This window comes from Entelurus aequoreus, linkage group LG10 (assembly GCF_033978785.1).
Source record: "Entelurus aequoreus isolate RoL-2023_Sb linkage group LG10, RoL_Eaeq_v1.1, whole genome shotgun sequence".
In the NCBI taxonomy this organism is placed as follows: Eukaryota; Metazoa; Chordata; class Actinopteri; order Syngnathiformes; family Syngnathidae; genus Entelurus; species Entelurus aequoreus.
Window position 1 is genome coordinate 56844707 of NC_084740.1, and position 21097 is coordinate 56865803.

General features: G+C 44.3%; 2 protein-coding genes across 6 annotated transcripts in view; one reads left to right on the top strand and one right to left on the bottom strand.

Moving 5' to 3' along the window:
• The window catches only part of srpk2 (SRSF protein kinase 2), a 196333-nt gene that overhangs the window by 162652 nt on the left and 12584 nt on the right, over positions 1 to 21097 (bottom strand). The window lies entirely within an intron of this gene.
• The window catches only part of pus7 (pseudouridine synthase 7), a 25317-nt gene continuing 4871 nt past the window's right edge, over positions 652 to 21097 (top strand). For both annotated transcript variants that reach the window (XM_062061261.1, XM_062061260.1), the window contains exons 1-13: positions 652 to 783; positions 2212 to 2487; positions 2560 to 2644; positions 4194 to 4313; positions 4371 to 4512; positions 11396 to 11507; positions 13731 to 13808; positions 13866 to 13994; positions 14064 to 14189; positions 14252 to 14313; positions 14382 to 14542; positions 15510 to 15636; positions 15710 to 15811. In XM_062061261.1, the coding sequence (XP_061917245.1) occupies positions 2222 to 2487; positions 2560 to 2644; positions 4194 to 4313; positions 4371 to 4512; positions 11396 to 11507; positions 13731 to 13808; positions 13866 to 13994; positions 14064 to 14189; positions 14252 to 14313; positions 14382 to 14542; positions 15510 to 15636; positions 15710 to 15811 (1510 nt within the window). In that variant the 5' untranslated portion in view covers positions 652 to 783; positions 2212 to 2221. The remainder of the gene's footprint in view (positions 784 to 2211; positions 2488 to 2559; positions 2645 to 4193; positions 4314 to 4370; positions 4513 to 11395; positions 11508 to 13730; positions 13809 to 13865; positions 13995 to 14063; positions 14190 to 14251; positions 14314 to 14381; positions 14543 to 15509; positions 15637 to 15709; positions 15812 to 21097) is intronic.

Genomic DNA, 21097 nt, shown 5'->3' on the forward strand with positions numbered 1-21097 from the left:
CATGGTCGTGTCTTTATGCCCGAATGTAGCTAGGATGTGCTTCAGCCACCCGAGAGGGACAAGCGGTAAAAATGGATGGATGGAAGTTCCAATATTGTCAAAAGTGAGCTAAATAGTCTCCAAAAAGGCTAAAGTAGACCGATGCCGTAAACCAGTGTATTCTGTCGCAAAGTGCCTTTACTCACCCTCCAATGCACATAAAAGTCTTTTTTAACGCCGCTTGTCTTTTATTTCTACTTTCTCTGTAATTATGTTGTACTTTCACTTTGTAAGGATTCCCACGCTTGTCTGTAATGATGTTGTACTTTCACTTTGTAAGGATTCCCACGCTCTTACTTAGGTGACGTGGTCCGCTTTAAACACGTTGTGTTCGTGGTCATCGGTGAATGCAAATGAGCATTAAAGCCGTATATATACTATTTATATATATATACGTAAAGTAGCACACCGACAGTGTTGATGACTTATTTGCTCATTAAAGCTGTTACGTGACTCCATTTAAAGTTGATTACGCGCGCTTTGACGTGCCTTCTTTGTCAGCTCTTTGACCAATGGCGTGCAAGTGGGCGGGCTTATGGGCAGGACCCGGAAGTAGTGACCATACGCATGCGCGCACACACACACACACACACACACACACACACACACACACACACACACACACACACACACACACACACACACACACGTGAAAAGACAAGTGGTCCTCAGTGTTGTGTAGTGAATATCTTCAGGTAGAGAACAGGTGGTGTGAGCTAGTGAATATCTTCAGGTACAGAACAGGTGAGTGTTTCTTGCAGCCTTTTTATTCCGTTATTGGCCTTGTACGTCCATTATTCATCAGCCATAGCAAACATTGTGCTCTAAATATGCGTTAGCATCTTTGCTAACTCTGTGATGAGGTGGCGACTTGTCCAGGGTGTACCCCGCCTTCCGCCCGAATGCAGCTGAGATAGGCTCCAGCACCCCCCGCCACCCCAAAAGGGACAAGCGGTAGAAAATGGATGGATGGATCTTTGCTAACTGAGTCCACTGCAGTGCTTAACTTGATAGCTAAACTTCACAAACTAGGCTTATTTATGCTATGTATTTTGCACTAAAACACGATTTTTAAGGAGAAACCCTGTGTATGCTTATGTAGTGTTGTATTATTTACATCATTGAAGCACTACAATGTTACTTCCTGTGTAAGCTACAAGCCTTACTTTAAAGGAGGGCTGTCCAAAAGTAGACTTATTTACATTAATGCAGTGTTTTTCAACCTTTTTTCAGCCAAGGCACATTTTTTGTGTTGACAAAATGCAGAGGCACACCACCAGCAGAAATCATTAAAAAACAAAACTCAGTTGACAGTAAAATGTCATTGTTGGATATGACTTTAAAGCATAACCAAGCATGCATCACTATAGCTCTTGTCTCAAAGTAGGTGTACTGTCACCACCTGTCACACCACACCCTGACTTATTTGGACTTTTTTGCTCTTTTCCTGTGTGTAGTGTTTTACTTCTTGTCTTGCGCTCCTATTTTGGTGGCTTTTTCTCTATTTTTGGTATTTTCCTGTAGCAGTTTCATGTCTTCCTTTGAGCGCTATTCCCCGCATCTACTTTGTTTTAGCAATCAAGAATATTTAATTTGTTTTTATCCTTCTGTGTGGGGACATTGTTGATTGTCATGTCATGTTCGGATGTACATTGTCTTTGCTCCACAGTAAGTCTTTGCTGTCGTCCAGCATTCTGTTTTTGTTGACTTTGTAGCCAGTTCCGTTTTAGTTTTATTCTGCATAGCCTTCCCTAAGCTTCAATGCCTTTTCTTAGGGGCACTCACCTTTTGTTTAGTTTTGGTTTAAGCATTAGACACCTTTTTACCTGCACACTGCCTCCCGCTGTTTCCCACATCTACAAAGCAATTAGCTACCGGCTGCCACCTACTGATATGGACGAGTATTACACGGTTACTAGACAGCACCGACACTCAACAACAACACATCATTTGCAGACTATAATTACTGTTTTGCAAAAAATATTTTTAACCCAAATAGGTGAAATTACATCATCTCCCACGGCACACCAGACTGTATCTCACGGCACACTAGTGTGCTGCGGCACAGTGGTTGAAAAACACTGCATTAATGTATTGTGGTATTTTCACACAATTGCAGACCAGCTTCCAAAGAAAGATCTATATTGTTGTCTTAATGTTCTTGTGTCCCAGTTTTGTCAACATGGATGAGACAAATCCCACAGCAGTTCCAGTCCAGCCTGGGGAGAAGAGAGGCTGTCCTGAGGATGAGGAGGAACAAGACCTTCTAGCTAAGAGAGCAAAAGTTGAGGAGCAGCAAGATGAGGAGGACGAGGGCAAAGTTAGTGGTGATGAAGAGCAGGGTGAGACGTTTGCGGACATGATGAAGTATGGCCTCACTGAGGTGGATGTGGGCATCTGCAAGTATGTCAGTGACCACCAGGGCTTTTCTGGAATCCTCAAGGAGAGGTTTGTCCTCCATCCTCGGCCAATGTTTGACTTTTTTCACACTGATTGATTAGTTTTTGTTTGTTTAATCAGGTATTCTGATTTTGTGGTGAATGAAATCAGCAAAGAAGGGAAGATCGTTCATTTAGATGACCTCACTATTCCCAAAGAGGCTCAGGTAAGATGGAGTCTCAACGCTCGCCACCACTTAGAGCAGAGCTATCCACTGCAGAACAACTAGTTAAAGATCCTCTGTGACATGAGCGCTCTACTGTTTTAAAGGACTTACTGCAGAAAAATTAGTTAAAAACCCCCAATGACATGAGTGCTCTACTGTTTTAAAGGACTTACTGCAGAAAAACTAGTTAAAGATCCTCCATGACATGAGTGCTCTACTGTTTTAAAGGACTTACTGCAGAAAAACTAGTTAAAGATCCTCCGTGACATGAGTGCTCTACTGTTTTAAAGGACTTACTGCAGAAAAACTAGTTAAAGATCCTCCGTGACATGATTGCTCTACTGTTTTAAAGGACTTACTGCAGAAAAACTAGTTAAAGATCCTCCGTGACATGAGTGCTCTACTGTTTTAAAGGACTTACTGCCGAAAAACTAGTTAAAGATCCTCCGTGACATGAGTGCTCTACTGTTTTAAAGGACTTACTGCCGAAAAACTAGTTAAAGATCCTCCGTGACATGAGTGCTCTACTGTTTTAAAGGACTTACTGCAGAAAAACTAGTTAAAGATCCTCCGTGACATGAGTGCTCTACTGTTTTAAAGGACTTACTGCAGAAAAACTAGTTAAAGATCCTCCGTGACATGAGTGCTCTACTGTTTTAAAGGACTTACTGCAGAAAAACTAGTTAAAGATCCTCCATGACATGAGTGCTCTACTGTTTTAAAGGACTTATTGCAGAAAAACTAGTTAAAGATCCTCCATGACATGAGTGCTCTACTGTTTTAAAGGACTTACTGCAGAAAAACTAGTTAAAGATCCTCCGTGACATGAGTGCTGTACTGTTTTAAAGGACTTACTGCAGAAAAACTAGTTAAAGATCCTCCGTGACATGAGTGCTGTACTGTTTTAAAGGACTTACTGCAGAAGAACTAGTTAAAGATCCTCCGTGACATGAGTGCTCTACTGTTTTAAAGGACTTACTGCAGAAAAACTAGTTAAAGATCCTTCGTGACATGAGTGCTCTACTGTTTTAAAGGACTTACTGCAGAAAAACTAGTTAAAGATCCTCCGTGACATGAGTGCTGTACTGTTTTAAAGGACTTACTGCAGAAAAACTAGTTAAAGATCCTCCGTGACATGAGTGCTCTACTGTTTTAAAGGACTTACTGCCGAAAAACTAGTTAAAGATCCTCCGTGACATGAGTGCTCTACTGTTTTAAAGGACTTACTGCAGAAAAACTAGTTAAAGATCCTCCGTGACATGAGTGCTCTACTGTTTTAAAGTCCTACTGCAAAAATGCTAGTCAAAGATCTTCCACTGTATATGACAGGAGCAAGTTACTGTTTTTAAAGCCCTACTGCAAAAAATACTAGTCCAAAATTCCTGTATTCAACAGTTCTCTGGTGTTTTCATGAATCTGCTGCAAAACTGTTTGGAACTGAATTAGCAGGACTGATTTGGCTCACAGGCTGCCAGTTGAATAGCCTAAGATGGAGTATTGTGGAATAGATTGAAACAATGTGTTTCTGTCCTTGTCTTTATCCCCTCAGGAGGAAGCAACAGAAGAAGAAAAGCCGCCGACTGAAAGCGACATTTTAACCGAGGAGCAGAAGAAGCAGCTCGGGGATCTTCAGCTCTTCACCAACAAAGAGAGCTCCGTCTCCATCGAGGTAAGCTCTCTGGATCTTTCCACCTGTGTGCTTTAAGCAGTCTTTCTATATTTCTAGGGGGACGATTCAAAGGACAAGAGGACACAGGTGCACAAAGCCATCAAAAGTCAGTTTCCTGGCCTGGAGACAAAGACGGAGGAGAAAGAGGGCCGCAGGTTCATAGTGGCCTACCATGCTGCTGGGAAGAAAGCTCTGGCAGGTCAGTGAAGGTTTGAATTGCTCAAATCAACTGTACAGACATCATTTGAATTAAAGGGCACCTATGATCATTCTAATCTACATTAAACACACTTCTTGTGTATTGGATATGTTTAGGTGTACATTTTGCTCCACGGTCACATTAATAACCTACTTTTCAAGTAACAAGCGTTCCCTTTAGATTGCAAATGAAACACCCTACCCTTTCCAAAATGTTCACTATTAAATGTATATTTTCAAGATGAACATCACCACTATTTTTTTTTCTTTTTCAGACACGGTTGCAAATAAAGAAATAGTATATACCAGGGGTCGGCAACCCAAAATGTTGAAAGAGACATATGGGTGAGGGCGGACCTACGTCACTTCCGCCTACCAATCCCCTAGCAACCGGGAATTCGTTGAAAACAAACCAGCTCACAGCGAACACAGCATTGACAGAAAAAGCATTTAACGAGCGTTGTGGCTTGGAAGTCGGCGTTAAATCCTTCATTTACGCATTTTTACTTATTCGCATATCGTGTGAAAAAACGAAAATGTATTATTTGCGTCAGACTCGTCTCAGTGAACTTTAAAGCTTCTCAGGCTTAGCTTAGCTTGCTAGTTAGCTTAGCCTGCGCGCTACTAAGAAAGAGACGCGGAAGTTATCAACAACTTTGTATGAACGCGCCGTACTTGTTGGAGCCCACGTCGAAGAAGAAGCGCTTGTTGTCCACAGTCATCGACGAGCCCTCCGGCAGCTCCGCGGGCTCCTCGTCCACGCCGTAATCGTCAATAAGTTTGGCCAAAGCGTCGCGGAACTCGATAAGTCCCTGCGCCGGGAGTGCGAAGGTCTGACCCCAAGCCGGGCCCCCTGTTCACGGTCTGCCGGATCCTCAAGAACCGTCCCCGCTGGTTCTCTTTCAGGTCCATGTAGTACTTCCGATTCTCCCGCACTAGGAACTCGCTTTTCAGGGGCCGCCGCGGCTCATCCTGCACCATGCCCGGGTTGCTGGGACCCAACTGGGCGTAGTGTTCGATGAAGTCCCCCAAGTAGTCGCGGAACTCGACCGCCACCGACATAGACAGCGTGAGGCGGCTCTTGTTGCCACCGGCCCCGACTTCGGCTGCGAGCCATTTGTCTCGTCTCTGTGGGCTTTTATCACGCTTTGGCAGAACAAAATACAACCTTTGTTTTCCCTGTTTCCGGTTGTGGTTAGCACAACCAAAAACAACACAGTTTTTCGGCATTTTGGAGGCAGAATGACGGGTTTAACCAGCGTAGGTCGACAGGTTAAAGAGTAATGGCAACGGTTTGTTTTCAACGCCAGTCTGGTTGCTATGGCTTGAAGAACCCGTATGTAGCTCAGTTGCCCGGATGTCGGCCCTCACCCGTTGGACCAAAAATACAAAAACAAATCTGTCTGGAGCCGCAAAAAATTAAAAGCCATATTACATACAGATAGTGTGTCATGAGATATAAATTGAATTAAGAGGACTTAAAGGAAACTAAATGACCTCAAATATACCTACAGATGAGGCATAATGATGCAATATGTACATATAGCTAGCCTAAATAGCATGTTAGCATCGATTAGCTTGCAGTCATGCAGTGACCAAATATGTCTGATTAGCCCTCCACACAAGTCAATAACATCAACAAAACTCACCTTTGTGCATTCATGCACAACGTTAAAAGTCTGGTGGACAAAATGAGACAGAAAAAGAAGTGGCATAAAACACGTCCTAGAAAGTCGGAGAAAGTTATACATGTAAACAAACAACGGTGAGTTCAAGGACCGCCAAAATTAGTAGGACAAAACGGCGCTCGCCAAATACTCGAATCAGTGAAGCATGTTTAATATAAACAGTGGGATTTCTAACAATTAGGAGGTTTGTGTCATGTTTGTCCTCCTACAGAAACCATATTAAAACCAAAAATATATTTTTTTCCCGTCGTCTTTTTCCATTTTTCATACATTTTTGAAAAAGCTCCAGAGAGCCACTAGGGCGGCGCTAAAGACATGCGGCTCTAGAGCCGCGGGGTGCCGACCCCTGGTATATACTGTATTTTTCAGACTATAAGGCACACTTAAACTCAAAGCAATTTTATTTGCTACATGGTGTAATAAGTGACCAGTAGATGGCTGTCACACATAAGAGATGCATGTGTACTGCAAGTTGACACCTGTTCAATAAATGATGCTAGCAAGTACCCGTAGCAAGCAACACCAAAACCTTAATGTTTTATTGTGAATATAGAAAATTACACACGGCGCTCAAAAATCTGTCGGTATAGCAGAATTACAAATGATCCCGGTATATTTTAAAAAGAGGTATGTGTTGAGACAATACCGCCTTTTTGTAATCCTTAATGTTTTGACGCGGAAGTCTCTGCTCATTCTGCCTGCGCTGCGTGCAGAGTGAGGCGCGCTCACTTGACACAAACTTCAGTACAAGGAGTGTGAAGCGCTAAAAACGACAAGAAAGATGACGGGGAGAAGACTCTGTCGAAGTGGAGGCACGTAAATAAGACTGCCAACAAAACGGCACATTCTGAAGAGACTGTCAGAAAGCAACTTGAAGATGGTGTGTAAAACATCATCTATGCAACAATTTGAGCAAAGAACCACCGTTACATGTTATGTAGACCACAAGGAAGTCTTTTACATGTAGAAAAAAAAATCATATGACCCCTTTAATGTGCCTTATATATAATCTAGTGCGCCTTTTGTATGAAAATAGACCCGCTCATCAGCTGTTCCAAAATGACGGTAGATGGCCACATAAGGGACACACATTTAAAACTGTGGAAACTCACCATGAACCTTATGAGTCTCCAACATTGTAACAGTTAGAAGTCAATAAAGAGAGAAATCCCCTTTAAGTAAAATGTTAACTGTCACACTGTGCAAGACAAACATGACTACTGTTAATATCAGGACATAAAGACAAACAAGTAGAGTGGTAAATGCGTTCCGAAAGGTGTGACCAAATACAACAAAAATCTAAGCAATTTTTTCTATTTGAAATAATACAAATCCAATGAATCCGCTCCAGATACCCAAAAATATCAACTCTTTTTATAGGGAATAATTATAGATTTACATGCAGAAAAGAATGTGAAATACATATGAATGATGATTGAACATCTCCTCATTGAAGACTGTTGTTGGCAAAGACAGCGATGAGCAGTGAAAGAACGGGAGGGACATTTCTTGAATTTGATTGTGTTTCTCGCCTTTTTTTTCATCTAAGTGCTGGCAACGCAACTTTCTTTGGCTTCTTTTGCAGTCGTACTTAGTATAAAAAAAAAGGGTTAACCCTTGGGACGTGGAATGTCACCTCGCTGGGGGGGGAAGGAGCCTGAGCTAGTGCGCGGGGTAGAGAAGATCCAGCTGGATATAGTCAGACTCACTTCGACGCACAGCAAGGGCTCTGGAACCAGTTCTCTCGAGAGGGGCTGGACTCTCTTCCACACTGGCGTTGCACACAGTGAGAGGCGACGGGCTGGGGTAGCAATTCTTGTTTCCCCCCGGCTCTAAGCCTGCATGTTGTAGTTCAACCCAGTGGACGAGAGGGTAGCTTCCCTCCGCCTTCGGGTGGGGGGACGGGTCCTGCCTGTGGTTTGTGCAGTTCAGAATACCCACCCTTTTTGGATACACTCGAGGGAGTACTTGAAAGTGCTCCCCCAGGTGATTTCCTTGTCCTACTGTGGGACTTCAACGCTCATGTTGGCAGCGACAGTGAAACCTGGAGAGGCGTGATTGGGAAGAATGGCCGCCCGGATCTAAACCCGAGTGGTGTTTTGTTATTGGACTTTTGTGCTCGTCACAGATTGTCCATAACAAACACCATGTTCAAACATAAGGGTGTCCATATGCGCACTTGGCACCAAGACACGCATTTCCATGATCGACATTGTAGTTGTGTCATCGGATTTGCTGCCTCATGTGTTGGACACTCGGGTGAAGAGAGGGGCAGAGCTTTCTACCAATCACCACCTGGTGGTGAGTTTGCTGCGGGAGGATGCCGGACAGACCTGGCAGGCCCAAACGCATTGTGTGAGTCTGCTAGGAACATCTGGCAGAGTTTCCTGTCAGAGAGAGTTTCAATTCCCACCTCCGGAAGAACTTTGAACATGTCACGAGGGAGGTGCTGGACATTGAGTCCGAGTGGACCATGTTCCGCACCTCTATTGTCGAGGCAGCCGTTTCGAGCTGTGGCCGCAAGGTAGTTGGTGCCTGTCGTGGTGGTAATCCTAGAAACCGCTGGTGGACACCACCGGTGAGGGATGCCGTCAAGCTGAAGAAAGAGTCCTATCGGTTTCTTTTGGCTCATAGGACTCCGGAGGCAGCGGACAGGTACTGACAGGCCAAGCGGTGTGCGGCTTCAGCGGTTGCGGAGGCAAAAACTCAGACATGGGAGGAGTTTGGGGAAGCCATGGAAAACGACTTCCGGACGGCTTCGAAGCGATTCTAGACCACCATCCGCCGCCTCAGGAAGGGGAAGCAGTGCAATGTCAACACCGTTTTATGGTGAGGATGGTGTTCTGCTGACCTCGAATGCGGATGTTGTGGATCGGTGGAGGGAATACTTCGAAGACCTCCTTAATCCCACCAACACGTCTTCCTATGAGGAAGCAGTTCCTGGGAATCTGTGGTGGGCTCTCCTATTTGTGGGGCTGAGGTTGCTGAGCTAGTTAAAAAGCTCCTTGTGGCAAGGCCCCGGGGGTGGATGAGATCCGCCTGAAGTTCCTTAAGGCTCTGGATGCTGTGGGGCTGTCTTGGTTGACAAGACTATGCAACATCGCGTGGACATCGGGGGCGGTACATCTGGATTGGCAGACCGGGGTGGTGGTTCCTCTCTTTCAGAAGGGGAACCAGAAGGTGTGTTCCAACTATCGTGGGATCACACTCCTCAGCCTTCCCGGTAAGGTCTATTCAGGTGTACTGGAGAGGAGGCTACGCCGGATAGTCGAACCTCGGATTCAGGAGAAACAGTGTGGTTTTTGTCCTGGTCGTGGAACTGTGGACCAGCTCTATACTCTCGGCAGGGTCCTTGAGGGTGCATGGGAGTTTGCCCAACCAGTCTACATGTGCTTTGTGGACTTGGAGAAGGCATTCGATCGTGTCCCTCGGGAAGTCCTGTGGGGAGTGCTCAGAGAGTATGGGGTATCGGATTGTCTGATTGTGGCGGTCCGCTCCTTGTATGATCAGTGTCAGAGCTTGGTCCGCATTGCCAGCAGTAAGTCGGACACGTTTCCAGTGAGGGTTGGACTCCGCCAGGGCTGCCCTTTGTCACCGATTCTGTTCATAACTTTTATGGACAGAATTTCTAGGCGCAGTCAGGGTGTTGAGGGGATCCGGTTTGGTGGCTGCAGGATTAGGTCTCTGCTTTTTGCAGATGATGTGGTCCTGATGGCTTCATCTGGCCAGGATCTTCAGCTCTCACTGGATCGGTTCGCAGCCGAGTGTGACACGACTGGGATGAGAATCAGCACCTCCAAGTCCCAGTCCATGGTTCTCGCCCGGAAAAGGGTGGAGTGCCATCTCCGGATTGGGGAGGAGACCCTGCCCCAAGTGGAGGAGTTCAAGTACCTCGGAGTCTTGTTCACAAGTGAGAGAAGAGTGGCTGGGGCAAGGAAAAACTCAACCCAATGGGACAATGAGAAACCTTGGAGAGAACCGCAGATGCATCTTTATTTAGTCCGTCTTGAAAGGACGTGCAAAGTGGCAGTTTGAGCGGTTGTGCAGAAATAGCTGTGAGAGAGAAGGATATTGTGCTCTGTCCTACGTATTCCTATCAACATATTTTGATTATCGTAAATAAAAATAATAATCAGGAATATCATTTTTATAATTTTATAGCTGATGGATAACTTAAGAGCCTTTTGTTGTCTGATGGCATTTTTAGTGATGTTTGTTTTTCCATATAGATAATAAATAACATCTTTTTTACAAATATTTAACACATTTTCCAAATAGGTTCCGTTGTAGATGCACCGCACACCTGCGTGTAAAATGCCCATAAAAAGTGGTACATGTCTGCTGCATGTCTCAAAACCTAGCGAAACATCACGGGTAGGAGCATGATAACATGAATGTGCAATAAATGAGTGTCTCCATGGTGAAAGCTGTGTAGTACATGCAAAAACCTCATCTAAATTAGCCGGTCTGCACCAGTTGTCAATTGCACATGCAGTCTTAGTAGATCATACAGGATCATAATATTAGACGTATTGTACACACTTTTATAGTTGACACACGCTGTTTAGTGCGTTGTATTTGGATCTTACTATAGATCAGGCCCAAAGAGTTACCTTTCCTTGCGGAACTGAGATCTGTCAAGAACTTGCATGTCTGGGCCTCAAATTTAAAATGGTTTTCGCAACTTTAGGAGATGATTTTTCTAAAAAATTGTGGTCAAATACCGGCTTTCTTTGAAAGGTTCTTCTGTGTGCCATTGCATGTTTAGCACAGTAGGTCCCAGTGCATGACTATAAGACATTTGCATGAGGTATTCCAGTGCACATTTGGCCTGAACCATCATGCCCTCTATGAATGCCCTTCAAATGTCCTGAAATCCATTGAAAAGCAAGCGTCCAACGGTGGACTCATGCATGTGGCTCTTGCCCTCACTTACAAGCCTCATTTCTTAGTAACGCTCTTTTATCCTGTTTTATATTCTGCTCTTCTTGGGATAGAGGTGAAAACATCTGTGGGTAAGTTCTATGGAGCCGGTTTTGTGATTCTATGAACAATTTCTGTCATATAACAAGATAAAGAGTGATATATTCACAAGAGGGTTGAACTAGTATCTGTAATCAAACACTGCCACAAATGTCTCCACTGGAATCTGGATGGGTTGTTTTCATTTGTATTTTGTCTGTCTCCCCATAAAAGCACCAAGGAAACATTTCTGGCCCAAAAACCGGGGCAGCTTTTGCCACTTTGTCCTGTACAAAGAGAACAAGGACACAATGGATGCCATCAATTTGCTGTCAAAGTTCCTCAGGTAGCAACTTCATTCAATTGATGTCTTTGGGGGAAATACAAATTGCATTTATTTCATGCTACTCATAAATTATTGTTAACAATGTACACTACCGTTCAAAAGTTTGGGGTCACATTGAAATGTCCTTATTTTTGAAGGAAAAGCACTGTACTTTTCAATGAAGATAACTTTAAACTGGTCTTAACTTTAAAGAAATACACTCTATACATTGCTAATGTGGTAAATGACTATTCTAGCTGCAAATGTCTGGTTTTTGGTGCAATATCTACATAGGTGTATAGAGGCCCATTTCCAGAAACTATCACTCCAGTGTTCTAATGGTACAATGTGTTTGCTCATTGGCTCAGAAGGCTAATTGATGATTAGAAAACCCTTGTGCAATCATGTTCACACATCTGAAAACAGTTTAGCTCGTTACAGAAGCTACAAAACTGACCTTCCTTTGAGCAGATTGAGTTTCTGGAGCATCACATTTGTGGGTTCAATTAAACGCTCAAAATGGCCAGAAAAAGAGAACTTTCATCTGAAACTCGACAGTCTATTCTTGTTCTTAAAAATGAAGGCTATTCCACAAAATTGTTTGGGTGACCCCAAACTTTTGAACGGTAGTGTATATTATACATATTTACTTTTAATTTGATCATAACATAGTATTTAAATGACTGTTTTGAGATTGTTTTCCAAATCTAATAAATGATTGATTGTTTACATATGCACAACTTAATGAATTAGAATATTCATCATATATTTTTGAAAGTGAATTTATTTCAGTTGTTTAAACTCTGATATTCACTACACACAAATTTTAAGTTCAATATTTATTCATTTTGTGTCTGTCTTTGAACTCCTGAAATCAAATATTTACACAATATTTTTTTATTTTTGGAGATGCGCCTGTAGTATAAATAAAGAGGCCTCCACCCTGATAAATGCCTGATGTTTTCTGCAGTTGAGTAAATAAATACAATATTTGCAGGGATCCGGTATTATATTTGTATAAACCATACAAATAGATAAACTGCATAAAATCATGTACTTTACTTTAGACCCTTTTCAAAAAATGAGAATATCATGGAAAAGTGTATTTATTTCCATAATTCCATTCAAAACGTTAAACTTTCATAGATTTTAGATTCAGGGTGCACAACTTACACGAGTATTTAGTTGTTTATTTCTACTTAATTTGGGCTACCAGCTCATAAAACCCACGAAAGCAGGATTTCAAAAAATGAGAATGCTGTGAAGAAATCACCATTTACTTCTCAGTTTTTGCAGAAAAAAAGAAATGAGGTTTACATCAAGTCAATCAAAGTATGGTCTGAATGTGTCGTTTTTTGAAGCTGTGACTCCCGCCTCATTCCACTTCTTCTGGATTTCTGCCAGATTGATGAATCTTCTGTTTATCATCAGCAGAAGCCCACAGTCCGCTTCTTCTCCTGCCCCATTTTGCCCTTCCACTAGACTTTGCATTGATATGCTTGGACACAGCACTCTGTGAACCACCTGAGCTAGGAACTTACATCCTATGGAGGGTATCAATGGTGGTCTTCTGGCAGTTGTCAAGTCTGCAGTCTTCCCCATTTTGACCCTAACTGAGACAATTCAACCAAAGTCAAGCAATTGAATGACAAGCTGTGCAGGTGCTTTGAGTTTAGTAGCTGAGTATAGTGAGACACTCACTTTGAAAACTTCATGCCCTGTCAAATTTGGCCTGATTTCTTCACAGTATTCTCATTTTTTGAAATCCTGTTTTTGTGGGTTTTGTGAGCTGGAGGCCCAAATTATGAAAAAATAAACAACCAAATACTTGAAATTGTTTAAGTTGTGGGTCCTGAATCTATAATCTATGGAAGTTGAATGGAAATAACTACACTTTCCCACAATATAATTTTTTTTTGGAAAGGGTCTGTATGAGACTGTAAACATTTCTTTAACTCTTGCTTTTTTTGTTGCTATTTTCAACCTCTATATATATATACAGTATATATATATTTAATTTTTTTTCCAAACACAATCTGACCAATATATTTTAATTAAATGTATTGATATTTTGCTATTTTCAAGCACTATACTCACTACCGCCACCTAAAGGACTGAAGCAGAACATTATACGATAGATCACCTTCATTTACAAAACACGGATCTGCATTTTTTTCCAGAGCTTTATTTTTAGAACACCTGTGCACACCTGCGCTCTTTTGACTTCATCAAGTGTGTTCCCAGGCTCAGACCCAACATGTTCTCCTACATGGGCACCAAGGACAAGCGAGCCATCACGGTGCAGGAGATCGCTGTGCTCAAGTGAGTGTGTTTGTATTAGAGGCATCTTGCAGGGGAAAACCTTCTCTGTCACTGCAGGATCACAGCAGAGAGGCTGGCCCACCTCAACAAGTGCCTCATGAACCTCAAGCTCGGCAATTTCACCTACAAGAATCACCCTCTGAAGCTGGGGGAGCTGCGGGGCAACCACTTCACTGTGATCATCAGGTATGTATGATTGTCAACCATTAGCTTTATTTCAACCCAAGCACTTCAAATGCAACGTCTGTGCGTCAGGAACATCTCAGGAACCGACGAGCAGGTGCATCAAGCCGTGACGTCCCTCAAACAGACGGGCTTTATCAACTACTACGGCATGCAGCGCTTCGGCACCACTGCGGTGCCCACGCAACAAGTTGGCAGGTAAAGGTGTTGCATGGACGCTGCTCACGCTACGTGCTAAACGCTCTTCCTATGACTCACAGGGCCATTCTGAAGAATGACTGGAACCAAGTGGTGGATTTGATTCTGAAGCCTCGACCCGGAGGTACTAAGTCGTCGTCCGTCCGCCCGTGATGGGAGTTTTTGTTCGCTAGCATTTTGTGTCGTATGCAGCGGAAAAGGAGTTCCTGGTCCGCTGCAGGGAGGAGTGGGCCAAGACTCAGGATCCAGAGGCGGCCCTGAAGAAGCTTCCCAACAAGCGCTGCGTGGAGGGCCAGCTGCTGCGAGGCCTCTCCAAGTTTGGCAAAAAGAACATCGTCACTGCGTTTGGACTGGTTAGTTTTTCGTTGTAGCCCAAGTGTCTTTCATGTTGGCAAGCAATAGATGTCTGTAGGGCAGGGGTGTCAAACGTACGGCCCGCCAACAGGTTTAATAGGTGTCTGTAGGGCAGGGGTGTCAAACGTACGGCCCGCCAACAGGTTTAATAGGTGTCCGTAGGGCAGAGGTGTCAAACGTACGGCCCGCCAACAGGTTTAATAGGTGTCCGTAGGGCAGGGGTGTCAAACGTACGGCCCGCCAACAGGTTTAATAGATGTCCGTAGGGCAGGGGTGTCAAACGTACGGCCCGCCAACATGTTTAATAGGTATCCGTAGGACAGGGGTGTCAAACGTACGGCCCGCCAACAGGTTTAATAGGTGTCCGTAGGACAGGGGTGTCAAACGTACGGCCAACAGGTTTAATCCGGCCCACAAACTGAGTTTGCTAAGTATAGAAATTAGCTGCAATTTTTGGATGAAAGAAACTGCTGTTCTAACTGACTTAAAGGTGTGGACAATGCTGAAGAAACAAGTCCATGTCAGAAAAGCAACACATTTAGTTGAACTGCACCAATGTTGTGGTCAAAAATCCAAGAAGAAGCTTGTGGATGGCTACCAAAAGCGCCTTATTGCAGGTAAACTTGCCAAGGGACATGTAAGCAAATATTAACATTGCTGTATGTATACTTTTGACCCTCACATTTTCAGTAGACCCATAATAAATTCATAAAAAAAGCAAACTTCATGAATGTTTTTTGTGAGCAACAAGTATGTGCTCCAATCACTACATCACAAAAAAATAAGAGTTGTAGAAATGATTGTAAAGTCAAGACAGCCATGACATGATGTTCTTTACAAGTGTATGTACACTTTTGACCACCACTGTATGTTTATATGTATATATTTAAATTGAATTGAATTAAGATAGAGTCAGAATACTCTGTTGACTGTTTTGCATCTATGTTTTCCGTTGTTTTTATGCAGATCCCGCGAAACAACCGGTTGATGTACATCCACAGCTACCAAAGTGTGGTGTGGAACACAATGGTGAGCCGCAGGATCGACGCTTTTGGACTCAAAGCCGTGGAAGGTGACCTGGTGCTTCGAGGAAGTTAGTATTTTTTTATTGCTCAAGATGTGTGCAAACTCCTGGAAATATCCACTAATGTGATGGTCCCCTGAAGCCAAAGCACACATCCTGTCAGAGGAGGAGGCAGAGAGCCACTCCATCCATGACATTGTGATGCCACTTCCTGGATATGACGTCATCTACCCGTCTCATCACGGTAAGAATGACAGCACATCCAAGTGCCAGAGTGTGTTGGATGAGTGCTTTCAAAATCTGGCCTTAATGCTGGAATCAGGTTGAAAAGTGCTTCTTTATTTAGTCACTTTAATGCTAATGAGCTGCGTTTGTTCAGTGTCTTCAAGAATTGCTATTGTGTGCACTTTACTGTAACTCTGCCATGTATCATTAGGAGTGGGACAGGAAGACACCAATGTTAGCAACACTAGCATTCCATAACACTACACTCACATTTTAACAGCAACATCATGCTAGCTTAGCATATTTACCAGGCATGTGATTTTTCCGTCTATAGTCGGAAATCCGTCTTTTTAATCTCTGTAGAAATATATTTTAAGTTTTTCTTCATTTTTTCCTACCTACAATGTGTTAAAATCTCGATCCGTCTCTGCCATACCTGCCAACAACCACGGTTTTCCCGTAGTGAGTACGGTTTTTGATCATCCAGTGGTAAAAACTAAGGTTTTCCATTAAATGAAGTTAAAATGGAAGCTTCATAGCGAAGCAACTCCACGGGCAGGGGACAAAATATACATCAATGATGATTGGTTGGTTTACCTATAAGAACATCCATGATTGGTTGGTTGTTTATTATGATGAGTCACCATTGATTGATTGATTGATTGATTGAGACTTTTATTAGTAGGTTGCACAGTGAAGTACATATTCCGTACAATTGACCACTAAATGGTAACACCCGAATAAGTTTTTCAACTTGTTTAAGTCGGGGTCCACTTAAATTGATTCATGATACAGATATATACTATCAGATGTATACTATCATCATAATACAGTCATCACACAAGATAATCACATTGAACTATTTACATTATTTACAATCAGGGGTGTGGAGGGGGGGGTAGGATATGGACAGCAAGTAGAGAGAGAGAGAGAGAGAGAGAGAGAGAGAGAGAGAGAGAGAGAGAGAGAGAGAGAGAGAGAGAGAGAGAGAGAGAGAGAGAGAGAGAGAGAGAGGGGGGGGGGGGAGGGAGAGAGATCAGAAGACATAAGAAAAAGTATCTGCATTTGATTGTTTACATTTGATTATTAGCAATCCGGGGAGGGTGTTAGTTTAGGGTTGTAGCTGCCTGGAGGTGAACTTTTATTGCGGTTTTGAAGGAGGATAGAGATGCCCTTTCTTTTATACCTGTTGGGAGCGCATTCCACATTGATGTGGCATAGAAAGAGAATGAGTTAAGACCTTTGTTAGTTCAGAATCTGGGTTTAACGTGGTTAGTGGAGCACCCCCTGGTGTTGTGGTTATGGCGGTCATTTCCGTTAAGGAAGTAGTTTGACATGTACTTCGGTATCAGAGAGGTGTAGTGGATTTTATAGACTAGGCTCAGTGCAAGTTGTTTAACTCTGTCCTCCACCCTGAGCCAGCCCACTTTGGAGAAGTGGGTAGGAGTGAGGTGTGATCTGGGGTGGAGGTCTAGAAGTAACCTGACTAGCTTGTTCTGGGATGTTTGGAGTTTAGATTTGAGGGTTATGGAGGTGCTAGGGTACCAGGAGGTGCATGCGTAATCAAAAAAGGGTTGAACGAGAGTTCCCGCCAGAATCCTCATGGTGCTTTTGTTGACCAGAGAGGAGATTCTGTAGAGAAATCTCGTTCGTTGGTTAACCTTTTTGATTACCTTTGTTGCCATTTTATCACAGGAAAGATTAGCCTCTAGAATGGAACCTAGGTAGGTGACCTCATCTTTCCTGGTGATAACAATGTCACCCACTTTTATAGTGAAGTCATTGACTTTCTTAAGGTTGATGTGGGACCCAAACAGGATGGATTCCGTTTTATCCAAGTGTATGGATAGCTTGTTGTCAGCGAGCCAGGTGCAAGTTCTACAGAGCTCAGCACTGAGGATTTTCTCCACCTGTGACTTGTCCTTGTCGGATACCAGCAGGGCAGAGTCATCCGCAAACAAAAACAATTCACAGTCGCATGCTGATGACAAGTCGTTTATGTATATTAGGAACAGTAAAGGTCCCAATATACTGCCTTGGGGGACTCCACAGCTCACCGAGAGGGGGGGGGGGGACACGGTGCCGTTTACCTCTACCACCTGCTCCATGCCGCAGTATTTGCCCGCGTCCACCTCATGTTTGATGTGGTCGGTCAGATAGAGAAGACGTGTCAGTGGAGTGGTTAGTTCTGAAGCCGGATTGGAATGTGTACATGAGTTTATTAGTGGCAAGGTAACTATCCACCTGTTCATAAACTATTTTCTCCATTACTTTCGAAATGGAACTGAGAATAGAAACAGGTCGATAGTTGCCAGGTTCTAATTTGCTTCCTTTTTTTAAAGAGGGGAGTTACTCTTGCTATCTTAAAATCTTTTGGTACTTGGCCTTGTGTAATTGATAGGCTTATTATGTGCGTGATGATCGGGGCAATGATGGAGGCAGAGTCCCTGAGGAATCTGGAGGGAATATTGTCAAGGCCGGTGGCCTTGTTTGGGTGGAGTGCGCTCAATTTTTTAAACACCTCATCAGCTGTGACCATTTCTAATTTGAAATCATCGTTGGATACTCCTAGCTTTCTGTAGAAGGCTTTAATGTGTTGTACACCAAAGCGACGAGAGTGGTGGGACAGCTTGTTGACAAGAGTTGTGGCTATGCTGGTGAAAAAGGTGTTAAGTCTGCTAGCTACCTCCATTTTGTCTGTAATGAGGGAGTCACCCTCCTTGATGCTGATGTTGGTGAGTCTGGTTTTAAGTTTCTGGCTGCAACCAGGAAGCTGGTTGTTGAGAATTTCCCAGAGCTCACGTGGCTTATTTGTGTTTTCCTCTATTTTGTCGTTAATGTAATTTTTTTTTAAGGATTTTTTTTAAGGATTTAGTCAGGTTGGTTGACTTATTTCTTAATTTATTGCATTGTTTTTTGAGAGTTGAAAGGAGTGATTTGAGGTTGATATTATTGGGTTGTTTATCTACTTCTGTTTTACACTTTTGGTATTCGGAGTATTTTCGGTCTCTGTCTTTTATGGCAGCTAATAGGTCCGGATTCATCCATGGTTAAGATTAGGGCAAAACATTAGGGACAGGCCAATCAGAGGCAAGATAGACATCCCAAATGATAAGGAGAGAGTTGGAGAAGAGAAGATTGATATATTAAAACAACTAGTGGAAGATGGCAGAGGGATTCTCTTTTTTAGATGTTTCTTGTACCCCCACCAGACCCCCGGATTATTTTCAGTCTTTTTCATTAAGTTCAAATCCCATGCCTGATTTACTGAAGAAAAATAAAAAGATCAAATTTCAGATTAGTGTATGTCAGAGGTTTATTTTAAGATGTGTAGCGGAGGCTGTGTTTAAAATTTGGCAATCTTTCCTCTGAAGCGAAGCAAACAAGGGAAGGAGATGATGGATTTTTCTCACGTTTGGTGCTCATTAGCAGCTTGTGAGGACTTGGAAGGAGACACAACCGATTCTGGCTGGCTACTTTGTATATGTCAGTAATAAGCAACAACATCCATCCATCCATCCATTTTCTTCCGCTTATCCGAGGTCGGGTCGCGGGGGCAGCAACCTAAGCAGGGAAACCCAGACTTTCCTCTCCCCAGCCACTTCATCCAGCTCTTCCCGGGGGATCCCGAGGCGTTCCCAGGCCAGCCGGGAGACATAGTCTTCCCAACGTGTCCTGGGTCTTCCCCGTGGCCTCCTACCGGTCGGACGTGCCCTAAACACCTCCCTAGGGAGGCGTTCGGGTGGCATCCTGACCAGATGCCCGAACCACCTCAACTGGCTCCTCTCGATGTGGAGGAGCAGCAGCTTTACTTTGAGCTCCCCCCGGATGGCAGAGCTTCTCACCCTATCTCTAAGGGAGAGCCCCGCCACCCGGCGGAGGAAACTCGTTTCGGCCGCTTGTACCTGTGATCTTGTCCTTTCGGTCATAACCCAAAGCTCATGACCATAGGTGAGGATGGGAACGTAGATCGACCAGTAAATTGAGAGCTTTGCCTTACAGCTCAGCTCCTTCTTCACCACAACGGATCGATACAGCGTCTGCATTACTAAAGACACCGCACCGATCCGCCTGTCGATCTCACGATCCACTCTTCCCTCACTCGTGAACAAGACTCCAAGGTACTTGAACTCCTCCACTTGGGGCAGGGTCTCCTCCGCAACCCGGAGATGGCACTCCCCCCTTTTCAGGGCGAGAACCAAGGACTCGGACTTGGAGGTGCTGATTCTCATCCCAGTCGCTTCACACTCAGCTGCGAACCGATCCAGCGAGAGCTGAAGATCCTGGCCAGATGAAGCCATCAGGACCACATCATCTGCAAAAAGCAGAAACCTAATCCTGCAGCCACCAAACCAGATCCCCTCAACGCCTTGACTGCGCCTAGAAATTCTGTCCATAAAAGTTATGAACAGAATCTGTGACAAAGGGCAGCTTTGGCGGAGTCCAACCCTCACTGGAAACGTGTCCGACTTACTGCCGGCAATGCGGACCAAACTCTGGCACTGATCATACAGGGAGCGGACCGCCACAATCAGACAGTCCGATACCCCATACTCTCTGAGCACTCCCCACAGGACTTCCCGAGGGACACGGTCGAATGCCTTCTCCAAGTCCACAAAACACATGTAGACTGGTTGGGCAAACTCCCATGCACCCTCAAGGACCCTGCCGAGAGTATAGAGCTGGTCCACAGTTTCACGACCAGGACGAAAACCACACTGTTCCTCCTGAATCCGAGGTTCGACTATCCGGCGTAGCCTCCTCTCCAGCTCACCCGAATAGACCTTACCGGGAAGGCTGAGGAGTGTGATCCCACGATAGTTAGAACACACCCTCCGGTTCCCCTTCTTAAAGAGAGGAACCACCACCCCGGTCTGCCAATCCAGAGGTACCGCCCTTGATGTCCACGCGATGCTGCAGAGTCTTGTCAACCAAGACAGCCCCACAGCATCCAGAGCCTTAAGGAACTCCGGGCGGATCTCATCCACCCCCGGGGCCTTGCCACCGAGGAGCTTTTTAACTACCTCAGCAACCTCAGCCCCAGAAATAGGAGAGCCCACCACAGATTCCCCAGGCACTGCTTCCTCATAGGAAGACGTGTTGGTGGGATTGAGGAGGTCTTCGAAGTATTCCCTCCACCGATCCACAACATCCGCAGTCGAGGTCAGCAGAACACCATCCTCACCATACACAGTGTTGATAGTGCACTGCTTCCCCTTCCTGAGGCGGCGGATGGCGGTCCAGAATCGCTTCGAAGCCGTCTGGAAGTCGTTTTCCATGGCTTCCCCGAACTCCTCCCATGTCC